Source organism: Geotrypetes seraphini, chromosome 8, assembly GCF_902459505.1.
Source record: "Geotrypetes seraphini chromosome 8, aGeoSer1.1, whole genome shotgun sequence".
Lineage (NCBI taxonomy): Eukaryota > Metazoa > Chordata > Amphibia > Gymnophiona > Dermophiidae > Geotrypetes > Geotrypetes seraphini.
Window position 1 is genome coordinate 97,093,225 of NC_047091.1, and position 13,492 is coordinate 97,106,716.

At 41.5% G+C, this 13,492-nt stretch overlaps 1 protein-coding gene across 1 annotated transcript in view; it reads right to left on the reverse strand.

Annotated features, from left to right (window-relative positions):
• Positions 1 to 13,492, reverse strand: part of HAUS8 (HAUS augmin like complex subunit 8) — a 71,070-nt gene that overhangs the window by 3,313 nt on the left and 54,265 nt on the right. Inside the window, exon 9 of the mRNA XM_033957200.1 lies at positions 7,179 to 7,320. Within this exon, the coding sequence (XP_033813091.1) occupies positions 7,179 to 7,320 (142 nt within the window). The remainder of the gene's footprint in view (positions 1 to 7,178; positions 7,321 to 13,492) is intronic.

Genomic DNA, 13,492 nt, shown 5'->3' on the forward strand with positions numbered 1-13,492 from the left:
TGTACAGATATTAGTGTAATGTATGTAATAGCTACTGTTCTTTCATTTATGACACTGTTTTTGATTAAAAATCAATAAAGAATTAAAAAAAAAAAAAGCTGCCCGACATTGGAGTCAACCATTTTTCCTCCTTTTTTGGGGGAAAAAGGGGCTTGACTTATTTGCATCAACATATTTGAGTATATACGGTACAAAGAACCAGCTTTGAAAAGAAATTCAGAAATTAATTAAGTCTATGAATTTATTTATAAAAAATGTATTCAATTTTCTATACCGTTCTCCCAGGGGAGATCAGAACAATTTACATGAATTTATTCATGTACTCAAGCATTTTCCCTGTCTATCCCGATAGGTTCACAATCTGTTTTATGTTTTATTTAAAATTTGATATACAACTTTAAATAAATTGTCAAAGCGGTGTACAATGTTAACTACTAAAATTCTAGGGAAGACAAAACGAGACTTTATGGACTTACAAGATACAAATTGGATTGGGAAGGGGGAAGTACAATTTATAATAGGAAAGAAGGAATGTAAAAGGTCACACTAGGAAAGGGATATGCTCTTCCTTCTATCTGCTATCTAGCATCTACTTGTCATATGCATCTTTAAAAAAGGAAGGTCTTTAAGTTATTCTTGAATTTGTCCAGTGAGGTCTCTTCTTGAAGGTGAGAAGGAAGGGAATTCCATATCTAATGGATCTGGGGCAATTGGGGGGGGGATTAAGTGACTTGCCCAGGGTCACAAGGAGCAGCGTGGGTTTGAACCTCAGGGTGCTGAGGCTGTAGCTTTAACCACTGCACCACTCTCCCACCTTGTTACCCATTCTGAGCTCACTGGGGAGGACAGGATATAAAACTAACCAAATTAAAAAACAACACAAAAAACACCCCACTGTCTACACATTTAGATGTAGAAGTAAGGCTCTTTCAGATCCTCTTTGTATGGAGGGTTATAAAATAGAAGAATGCAGCTATGGATTGCCTCAGAGGGAATATTTTACTAAAATAAACCCAACTTCATTTTCAGCTAGAAAAGTGCCATAGATCTGTTCAAAATTGCTTTCTCCATCAATTTCTGTTTTCAAAGGTTTCCCTGCTTCTAAAGAAGCTAAAATAGTAATAGCATGTCAGAAGCAGGACAGAGCGCAACCCAAAAATAGGATTAAAGTAGGGTTAAATACGACTAAAAGTGATGCTTCCAGGCCAGGGGTAACATCAGTGACATAGGAACTCCTGTTATACTTTGAACAAAATATAAAATATAAAAACCTCTTATGGATCCGTTTAGCAGCAAGGAAAATTTTAGGTAAATGATTTAAGTCTTTGGTTTTCTCTCCAGAAAATAAGTTAAAAAACCTAGCTCAATAGAATGGGCATAATTGTAAAATACCTTTAATGTGGAAAATTTTATAAAACAGAAATCATTTCAATCCTGAAGGGGCTATACACAAAGGCACATGTATACGCCAACAAGAACAGACAAAGCACTGCGAGTCCTGGCGGTGTAGCTTAGGTAAAGTTTGTTGTACGTACACAAGTCTTATAAAATACATATGTACAGAGTACTGGCTCAATTCTATATAGGTCACCTAAAAAAAAGGCGTCGGTTAGTTCAGCACAAAGCACATATACACATACACACACACACACACATATACATATACACATAAAGTTAGGTTTACTATAGAATCATGATTAGCGCCACCTAAGCAACGGAGAAATTAGGTTCTTACCTGCTAATTTTCTTTCCGTTAGCCTATAGACCGGTATAGTCCTTTACGAATGGGTTATACCTCACTGTGACCAGCATGTAGAATCTGAGACCAAAACTTGTTATGTTAGGTGAGACTCCCCCTTCCCCTCCAGTCTGCCGAATAGCCAAACAGAACCTAGGAAATGCTAAACTGAGAACAGTAACAATCCGAACAGGAGTGTAAAACAACAAACACATCGTAACAACTGTTGGAACAGGTATAGAACAAAACACTGGTATATAAAATGTCCCCACAGCTCACCAGCTAAGCCATAGCTGCTGTTCTTATATCTCCCTGGCCCTAGAAAAATACTACAACCTGCAGAAAAACCCCAAAATCTGCATGCAAGCAAAATCCTGCAATCACCGCATAAAGACAGATAGGTTGGGTGACTATACCGGTCTATAGGCTAACAGAAAGAAAATTAGCAGGTAATAACCTAATTTCTCTTTCTGTGTCGCCTGGTAGACCAGTATAGTCCTTTATGAATGGGACATACCAAAGCAGTACCCATCAAGGGTGGAACCCCCGAAGGGCCGACACCAGAACACGCTCAACGAATATTGTGTCCCTACAAGCTTGAACATCCACACGGTAGTGTCTGACAAAGGAAGGCAGAGAAGACCTACAGCTTTGCAAATATCCACTGGAGGCATTAGAGAAGACACCCCCCCCCCCCAATTGCCCCAAGAAGCAAACAGGATGGGAATTACGTGGAAGCAGATTCAGATAAAGCTGAACTACTGAACGAATACTTCTGCTCGGTCTTCACTTGCGAGGCACCAGGACATGGTCCTCAGTTAGAGGCTAGGTCAAGTGCGGACGACCCGTTTCAGAATTTTGAGTTCACACCAGCTGAAGTTTACAGCGAACTGTCAAGACTAAAGGTAAATAAAGCCATGGGATCAGACAATCTGCACCCAAGAGTGCTCAATGAGCTGTGCGATGTCCTGGCAATACCGCTAGCCGCACTCTTCAATCTCTCCCTAAGCACGGGGAGAGTACCCTTGGACTGGAAAACAGCCAACGTCATTCCTCTGCACAAAAAGGGTTGCAGGACAGAGGCTGCGAATTACAGACCGGTGAGTCTCACATCAATAGTGTGTAAACTCATGGAAACTTTAATTAAACGCAAATTAGACACGATCCTGCATGAGGGGAATCTACGGGATCCCAATCAACATGGATTCACCAAGGGTAGGTCCTGCCAATCCAATCTCATCAGCTTCTTTGACTGGGTGACAAGGAAGCTAGACTTGGGAGAGTCTATGGACATCGTGTACCTGGATTTCAGTAAAGCATTTGATAGCGTCCCACACCGCAGGCTGTTGAGCAAAATGAAATCGATGGGGTTATGAGAAACACTAACTACTTGGGTCAATGATTGGCTAAGTGGAAGACTTCAAAGGGTAATGGTTAACGGTACCCTCTCTAAAACATCGGAGGTGACCAGCGGAGTACCGCAGGGTTCAGTCCTGGGCCCACTCCTTTTCAACATTCATAGGGGATCTGACTCAGGGGCTTCAGGGTAAAACAACATTCGCCGACGACGCTAAACTATGCAATACAGTAAGTGAATGGAATTTACAGGATAGTATGGCACAGGACCTGCTAACATTGGAAAGATGGTCCTCGACCTGGCAACTGGGCTTCAACGCTGGGAAATGCAAGGTTATGCACCTCGGTAGTGGTAATCCATGCAGAAATTACACCTTGAATGGAGAAACTTTAACCCTTTCAGGACCAAGGGACATATTTGTCCCATAACTTTAAAATCCTATAAATTTTGATTGGGATAGTCTACAGTTCTAAATTTGATATGTACGGATTCCATATGATACTGCCTTTATGTAAACAAACTGGTTCCGACATTCATTCATTAGCGTCATTGCCAGATTGACGAGAAGATTCACTTGTCACACTGTCCATAAGCCAGAAGTGTGATTTTTAAAAAAAAAAAAAAAGATATTTCACAAAAAAAATCAATTTTTTGGCATCTGCAAGCCCTTTTTACCATAAAAATGTCGTCAAAACCACAAAAATTGGCCTACGATCCTTATGGTCCTGAAAGGGTTAACTAGTACTTCGGCGGAACGAGACCTAGGAGTAATCATCAGTGCAGACATGAAAACTGCCAATCAAGTGGAGAAGGCTTCATCTAAAGCAAGGCAGATGATGGGATGTATCAGTAGAAGCTTTGTCAGCAAGAAGCCTGAAGTCATAATGCCATTGTACAGAACCATGGTGAGACCTCATCTGGAATACTGTGTACAATTCTGGAGGCCACATTACCGTAAAGATGTGCTTAGAGTCGAGTCGGTTCAACGGATGGCCACCAGGAGGATCTCGGGTCTCAAAGGTCTCTCGTACGAGGAGAGACTAAACAAACTACAGCTCTACACTCTAGAAGAACGTAGGGAGAGGGGAGACATGATTGAGACATTTAAATACATCACAGGACGTATCGAGGTGGAAGATATCATCTTCTTTCTCAGGGGACTCTGTCACCAGAGGGCATCCGCTCAAGCTCAGGGGCGGGAAATTTCATGGCGACATCAGGAAGTACTTCTTCACAGAAAGAGTGGTTGACCGTTGGAATGAGCTTCCAGCGCAGGTGATCGAGGCCAGCAGCGTGCTGGACTTTAAGAATAAATGGGATACCTATGTGGGATCCCTACGAGGGTCAAACGGGAACATCAGTCGCTATGTATAGATGGGATGATCGAGACCTGCATCATGTTGGACTTTAAGAATAAATGGGACTTTAAAAATAAATGGGATGCCTATAGGGGATCCCTAAGAGAGTCAATCTGAATAAATAGTCACTAGGTATAGACTTAAGAGGAAGGGACAGTAGGGTGGGCAGACTTGATGGGCTATAGCCCTTTTCTGCCGTCATCTTCTATGTTTCTATGACCCCGAGTGGAATGAGCCTTGAGAAATTCACAAACAGGTTTTTTCTGAAGAAGGTAAGTAGAAGCAATAGTCTCGATCCAGTGCACAATGGTAGCTTTGGAAGCGCCATCCCCCTTGCGAGGACCTGCTAAAAGGACAAAGAGATGATCTGATTTCCTGATCTCCTGCGTTCTCTGCACATAAGAGCGAAGGACCCGACTGACATCCAACTTGCGTACTGTTTCTGCTCAGAAGATCCCTCCCAACTACCTAACATAGGGAGGACCACTGTCTTGACATGAAAAGGAGAAATTACCTTGGGCAGAAAAGAAGGAACAGGCTGCAAGACAACCCACTCCCTTGAAAACTCCAGGAAGGGAGCCCTAAAAGAGAAAGCCTGCAGCTCAGAAACACATCTAGCAGATGTAATAGCCACCAAGAAGACTGCTTTAAGAATAAGGTCCTTCAAACAACAGTCACCCAAAGGTTCAAAAGGTGGATGCACCAGAACGGACAGGACCAGATTCAGATACCAAGATGGAACAGAAGATCGCACGGGAGACTTAACTTGGCTGCCTGCAAGAAGCGAATGACATCAGGAATGGCAGTCAAATGCCGACTTCAACAACCCACGAAAGGCAGACAAGGAGAGAACCCGGAGAGAAGACCAAGCCAAGCACCTGTCCAGGCCATCCTGCAAGAACTCAAAGGAGTCACTGAGCAGGAAGGGTTACAGGGGACCTGGTGGGTGCACCCTGGCAGGCCCCTCAAAGGACTGCATGTGCTGGAAGAACCGACCTCTGGATAGCCCAAGGGACTGAAATGAAGCGGCCCCTCGACCAGGGTGGAAACGGCAGAAATCACATCCATGAACAGAACCACCCCAAACCAGTGGCCTAGGCCTATCTTCAGGCAAACAAGGAACTTTAGAATCAGTTAATGTCTGAACCAACTTATCCAACTTCTCACCAAACAAAAAAGACCCCTTAAAGGGAAACTGTCAACTTGGCTTTGGATGCCGTATCTGCCAACAAAACACGAAACCACAAGGTACAGCGCGCTGCCACTCTGAAAGCCGCAGACTTGCAAGAAGGTTTCTCCTGATGGATACTGCCCACAAACCCTCTTAGTCACTTCATACCACAGCTCTGGAAGTTTATTTCAAGTTTCAAGTTTATTCAAATTATTTGATTAAACGCTTTTCCAAATTACAAAGCGTTGTACAAAAGATAAAAAATATGATTTTAAAGAAATCACTTATACATAATATATTAATCAGACCTACAAGGGTAATTGGTTTAAAAACCACGGGAAACAATAGGAAAGGGGGGAGGAAATACAATTTTTGAAGAAAAAGTACATAAAAGGGAAGTACATTAGGAGGGTAGGAAGAAGAGGATTAGTAGCAGAAGTGGGATCGAATGAGAGAGCTATTGGAAATCTTGTTTTGGAGAAGGTAACTAACTCCCCCTACAAATCAGATCATAGAACTCATTAATGACCTTCGAAAGAGCTGTGAAGACCTTTCTCTTCAACTAAAGGTCTAGCTGCAAACAATCCCTTCAACTCTCCCACCAACAACTACTAGTTGGTGACCCTCTGGTCCAATCTACTGTATTACCTCCCCAGGAATTTCCTATGAATGTCGCTGTCCTTAAGTTACTGTACTGTCCAGCCTTATTATGCTACTGTATTGTATGTGTTGTATTGTATGGTATTGCCAAACATACTGTCCAATGTAACATACTGCGAATGTTGGCTTGTAACCTGTTCTGAGGTCCCGTGAGGACGGGATAAAAATCAAATTTAATTAATTAATTAATACATGGCATCAGAGATAAGCCTCAATTCCAATTTTGGCAACTTCCTGCTTCACTAATTCCCAATTATCAGACTCACGGGGACAGATAGGGAAAATACTTGAGTACCTGATTGTAAAAACTGCTTTGATAACCTTGATAGGTGGTATATAAAATCCTAATAAAACTTGAAAGCTTTAGACCGGCACAACCTCAGGATTTTTTTTTTTCAATCAGAACAGACTCCATGGCTATCAAAGCTGGAAGCCTGATCAACCACAGGGGCCAGGCTGCCAGCTGAGGCACTTCTACAAAAATGCAGGGAGGTGGAGGAAGGGGGGGGGGGGAAGGACCCAGCACGATCCCCAAACAGGACCCATCCACGCTCCGTCCTAACCAAATTCCAACAGCTCTAAGAGGGGGAGCCAAATTAGTCTTACCACACTGCTGGAGACTGAGAAAGACTGAAGGGGAAGGGGGGAGTCTCACCTAATATACAAGTTTTGGTCTCAGTCTCCACCTGCTGGTCACAGTGAGGTATAACCCATTCGTAAAGGACTATACTGGTCTACCCGGCAACACAGAAAAAGCTTTTAGTAGACTTGGCCCTTGATCTATGACTTAAGGATCTTAATTTCTACAAATGCAACTCCAGAAAGAGATCACTACAACATAGTGGTGCATTCATCTGAACAGAAAGTAAAAAAGAAACGGATCTTTAGAAATACCCAAGTACTTCTGTCTGTTTCCTTCAGCATGGATGTGCTTCATGGGCAGCTCGTGCCTTGTAGAATCCAGGGCTGTAGCAAATGCTTTGTAGTCACTCTTAAAACGGTCATCTGTTGTGAAAGAGGGAGTGAGAACTTCTGCCTGAGGAAAAGAAAAAAAAAAAATCCTTATATACAGGAAGTAAAAATCATCTCCAGGAAAGAGATGAACCCTAAGTGGAGATGCCTTACTAGGGTTTATTCTGGCCAAAGTAGAAACGATATTGCTTCTGTAACTTCATCTCAGAATAAGGATATGGATTCAAGATTCTGCTTACCATGGTACAGGTGGCAAACCAGAACTAATGGAAAGATGCTGTGTAATAAGCACATGTAAAATAGAGGTCCTGTTTCTCTTTGAATGGATATTGGGAAAGTGCAACTTATACTAATTTACTCCAAGGAGAATTCTGTACTAACTCTGCATTTTTTTTTTTTTGTTTTAGTTTGTGTACATTTGTGTAGAATTCCCTCATAATAAAAGCCCGGCTTCCTCTTTGGGGCTAGACTTGCAAACCACCCCCACCCCGGCAGTAATACTGCCCATGTTTGCTAGAAATGCACCCCAAGTTTGATTTTTCTCCCCTTTCTAATGCAGGTTTCCCCCAGTTTTTTCTGCCTCTTAGGGGTAAGGACCTCCAGCATTTTTTTTCTCTTGTAATTTCCCTGCAAGACTCCTATACACTTCTCTATCCATCCTTCTTTCTCAGACTCCCCCTTAACACACACTTTCCCAAACCTCTCTCAACCAGCCCCCTTCCCACCACTTTCATATCTCAGTCACAGACCTCCCTCCCCTCTATCATCTTCCCCTTAGCTCTCTTTCTAGTCATCTCTTCCCTCATAAAACCTAGATGTCTCAATACATCTTCCTTTTTCTGGAGCCATACATAACCCTACCCTTCTCTACTCCTCACCCTGAGGCACATATTTCTCTAGCTCACCCTCCCCCCATATATTCCCCAAACTAAGCCCCTCTTCCACTCTGGAACCTTAACAGCAGGAGAAGGAAAGCGGCTGCATATCAGGCCTCTTCCTCCTGTGTGCAAGCCTGAATGAAGTCCGAATTGTATGGAACACTGTAGAGCCCCGTGGTTCAAATACTTCAGTTAGGATCATGTACAGGAGCGGGAGGACACTTTCCTTATCCTCTGCAGTTGAGGCTCCAGGATAAAGGAAAATATCTGAAACAGTATCTTAAATGGTGGTGTAGCAGAGGATAGGGAAAAAGGGGCAAAGTTTGGCAAATGTGCATGGAAGGATACAATAAGGGTCCTGCGAAAAACAGACGTGTCGTCTTGGTCTCACTTCAAATTTGCACAGAATTCCCACAGAAATAATCAATCATATTCCATTTCAATTATAACTCAGCTTGGTAAGGAATATAGCTAAAAAAAATATACTTATTTTATTTATTAAAAAATTTATATACTCTATATTAACTATATGGTTTACAAAAATTACAATCATAACAGGTTAAACACCACATACAGACACAATTGCAAACAGCTCTCATAAAAAAAAGAACACAGAAATGCACTTGTAAAAAGGAATGTGTATTGATACATAAGCACCAACCATTCTTTTCCCCACATGAGTTTACTTGGATGACGTTATAATATGTAAGAATACTTACGTTCATTTTTTTAGCCTGTATTTTCAATTGCTACTTATTTTGAGACTGTAAACTGCACTGGGCTTTACGTAAAGCTATCTTAGAGGGAAAAGTAAAATACAGCCACGCAACCTGCAACCTCAACCACTGTCCTCCATACCTATTAAAATCTTCCAGTACCAAGTTCCGCGCTCTCCTCTTACAATGGATACAAACCATGCTTGCAGATGGCCTTTTCTCACAAGACCTCAGTGAAATTGTCGTCATCCCGAAACTACTTTATGTCAAACTAATGGAAGGCCTGGTAGCCAAACTCCTCACCAGCTGCCTAGAAGACCACAACATACTCCCACCCTACACAATCTGGTTTCAGAGCCAACCACAGCACAGAGACACTACTAGGTTTCCTCATGGACACAGCTAGATAACACCTCAGCATAGGTAGAAAAATGCTGATTATACAACTGGATCTCACCACAGCATTTGACCTGGTGGATCACAACCTCCTACTACAAATACTAGATACAATAGGAATCAGACAAGGTACACACATGGTTTCAAGGATTCCTACAATCCAGAACTTAAAGTAAAGTTGAACAAAGAAAAATCAGAACCATGGTCCAACCCCTGCAGCCTACCCCAAGGATCTCCACTATCCCCAAATCTTCAATCTCTAAATTGCATCCCTCGGCACCTGTCTGGACAAATTAGGCTTAACCTCCTATAGCTATGCAGACATTACCATTCTCCTTTCTTTTGACCAACCAACGTCCTCCATTACACACACTACACAGGACACTTGAAGCAGTAGCAACATGGATGAAAAAACAAATTGAAACCGAACCCTGACAAGACAAAATTCATTCTCCTCGAAAAAAATAAAACCCCAACCATAACAATCTAGTAATAAACTCAATCACATACCCCATACAACCCACTCTAAAACTTCTAGGAATGACGGTAGACAGACGCTGTACCATGCAACCACAAATCAACAAACACAAAAATCATTTGCGGTCATGAGAAACTTGAGGCAAGTTCAAAACTTCAACAGAACACAATTCCAGCTCTTGGTCCAGTCCTTAGTCCTAGGTCTTCAAGACTACTGCAACATACTCATCTCCCCTGCCCCGCAACCATGATAAAACTACAAACAGTTCAAAACACAGCGCTAAGACTTATCTATTCACTGAGTAAATACGACCACATCACGGTGGCATACCTTGACTCACACTGGCTCGCACTACAAGCAAGAATACAATTCAAATTCTACTGCCTACTATTTAAAACCATAAACAGAAACAGCCCAGCCTACCTAAACAACCGCCTAATCCAAACTACCTCAACCAGACACGGGATAACCCACAAACCGTTCACACATCCCCCAATCAGAGACAAATGAAAGAAACTGTACGATGGCCTTCTAGCCACACAAGCAGCAAAACTAGACTACCAACTCTCCAATTTACTGATAACTGCCCCAGACTACAAATTGTTCAGAAAAGAAACAAAAACCATGCTATTCAAGAAATCCTTGAAGTCAAACACTCATCCCAATTCTCTGAAGCAACTTGCTCTTCTCTTCAATTCCTCTGGAAATGGCCAGATAATTTCTTTTGTAATCTGCCTTGAACCGCAAGGTATTGGCGGAATAGAAATCACTAATGTAATTAATGTATTAAAGAGTAATCAAAAGAAGAGGGATAACATAGGTTCACAAGCTGGAAAGCAGCTGGCAAAATGAAATTACAGAAAAAGAACAAAGCTATCACTGCTACTTTATCACTCAAGGCAAAGTACAAAGCAATATAAAAATAAAAACAAGATCTAAAATAAGGTGTGTTTAAACAAAATAAAATCATGACAGCAAATCATTCAAAAAATAAAAAAAATTGGTGTCAAAAAAGCCATAGAAAAACTTCACTACAGTAAACTAAGGGATTAACTAGATTAGAACCAGAGGATCAGAAGATCAGAATTTTAAAAGAACTTTAAAAGATTATGTTCTCTGATATAGTCCTTTGTCCTCTATTTCTTTCATGGTTTACTAATGTAGTCACCAGCAGCCATAAGAAACCAGGCTGATGGCGACAATTGGTTACTAGATTAATGTAATGGTATGAGTGGGAATGGAAGGGGCGGGGAGAAGGAAAAACTGCAGGGTTTATTATTCATTATTGGATTGTACTACGTTGAACAACAGGGTTTTTTTGGGTTTTTTTTAATTATTTTCCTATCCCTATGTAACAGACAGTTTTTCAATAAAAGCACTTTTAAGATATCTTAGAGACTATAGGGATTGTTGAAGTAAAAAAAAATATATTCCCAAATACTCAAGAGCCGAGATATTCTAAAGCAGTGGTCCCCAACCCTGTCCTGGAGGACCACCAGGCCAATCGGGTTTTCTGCATAGCCCTAATGAATATGCAAGGAGATTTGCATGCCTGTCACTTCCATTATATGCAAATCTCTCTCATGCATATTCATTAGGGCAAGCCTGAAAACCCGATTGGCCTGGTGGTCCTCCAGGACAGGGTTGGGAACCACTGTTCTAAAGAAATACATGTGCATTTTGAAGAATTTGATATCTTGTGAAGCAATTTTTGTCTTTTTTTTTTTGTTTGTTTTTCAATTTTTATTAGAATTTTATAATAAAAAACAACAACAATATAATCACCACAAGAACACCACTGTAGAATATTACAACCACTCGATATAGCCCACAGAGTAATCAGTGCACAATTATACCCCAATCCCACAACCCATCATATAATACCATATAATAAAATAAAATAAAAAGAAAACAAGAAAAGCATCAACATAATACTCACTATGCGGAAGTCCCATTGTTGTTTCTGCAAAGAGACTCCCAAACAACCACCCTACCCCTTCCCCCCTAACCCCCCCTCCCCCACTCTACAGAAAGATAGGATCAAATACAATGAAAAATGTTGTCCCAAGTCCGCTTCTGATTGTCATAATAAACATAATGCTTAGCAGCTAAGTATTCCATCTGAGCAAGTTTTCGCAATTTTTCCAACCATTCATCTTCTGGTGGAGCAACTAACTTCTTCCAATACTGCGCTATCAAACATTTGGCTACTGCCAACCCCATTCGGACCAATTTTGTCTGCCAAGGAGTTTCTCTAACATTATGTAACCCGAGCAAACACACCTGGGGTACAAGTTGTATCGGATCCTGAATCCACCCTGTCAATGAGCGAGTAACTAGCACCCAAAATTTCTGAATCACCCCACACTCCCACCAAATATGCAAAAAGGAGCCAGGTCCCCTACCACATCTCCAGCAAGAATTAGGAACCAAAGGGTACATAAGATGTAACCGTTCAGGTGTATAATACCAGCATGTTAAGATTTTATATGCATTTTCTTGAACTAAAATACAATGAGATGCCCTCTGGACCTCTGCACAAATACGGGACCAATCAAGTTTCAAGTTTCAAGTTTATTCAAATTATTTGAAACGCTTTTCAAATTACAAAGCGTTTTACAGAAATAAAAATGAGATTTTAAAGAAATCACTGATACATAATATTTATAACTAGACCAATCATCCGCAGAAAACTGGAGACGAAGGTCCCGTTCCCAATGTAGTTTGAAAGGAAGGGAAATCACCTCCCTACCCCTCAAATATTTATAGAGAATGGAAATCGGTCTCGGCACTCTACACAATAACACCCATAAATTTTCCAAATGTTCAGATCCCTGAGGATTCCCCTTATCCCAACCAACCGAAATCATAAAATGCCTCAACTGCATATAAGCAAAGAATTCGCCCCCCAATCCCGGTTTTTTAGCCACTAACCTCGCAAAAGTAGGCAAAAAGCCCCCAATAAGTACATCCCGAAATATAATAATACCCTGAGATTCCCACCTCCGAAAAGCTCCCTTTTCCATTCCTGCAAGAAACCGCGGTTCCCCCGCTAGTGGAGCAAGAGTAGAAACCCCTCTATTTCCCCTCTCCTTTTGACACAGAGATCCCCAAACCCGTATTAGATGGCAAAAAAATGGATTCCTTTGTCCCTGTAAGCGCTCTGAAACCGACAAAGAGGTCCACAACCAAGTATTCAGGGCACAATGAGGAACATAACTTTGCTCAATTTGAACTCCAGGCTTAAATACCGCTATCTTCCAATCAAGTAGAAAGCGAAGTTGTGCCGCTTCATAGTACCAATACAAATTTGGCAATGCCCTACCCCCGTCTTCCCAAGCAGACCAAAGAACCTGTTGACTCAACCGGGGGTGCTTCCCCTGCCAAATAAATAAACGAATTTCCTTCTGCAATACCTGCAATAGTCGTTTAGGTACTTCAATGGGAAGCGTTTGAAATAAAAACAATAAGCGTGGTAAGATATTCATTTTGATAACCACAATATGTCCCCACCAGGATAACCATAACCCCTTCCAAGTCTGCATATCCATCTGCACTAAGCGTATTATTCTAGAATAATTAAGGTCATAAAGACGCGATAAATCAGTAGGGAGCAAAATACCTAAATAACGAATATGATCCCCAGCTCGCCGTACTGGGAAATTATCAACCAACCACTGTGCTTCCCTCTCCTCCAAAGAAATATTCAAAAACTCGGACTTGTCCATGTTAATCGTAAAGCCAGACACACCTCTAAATTTCCCAAAC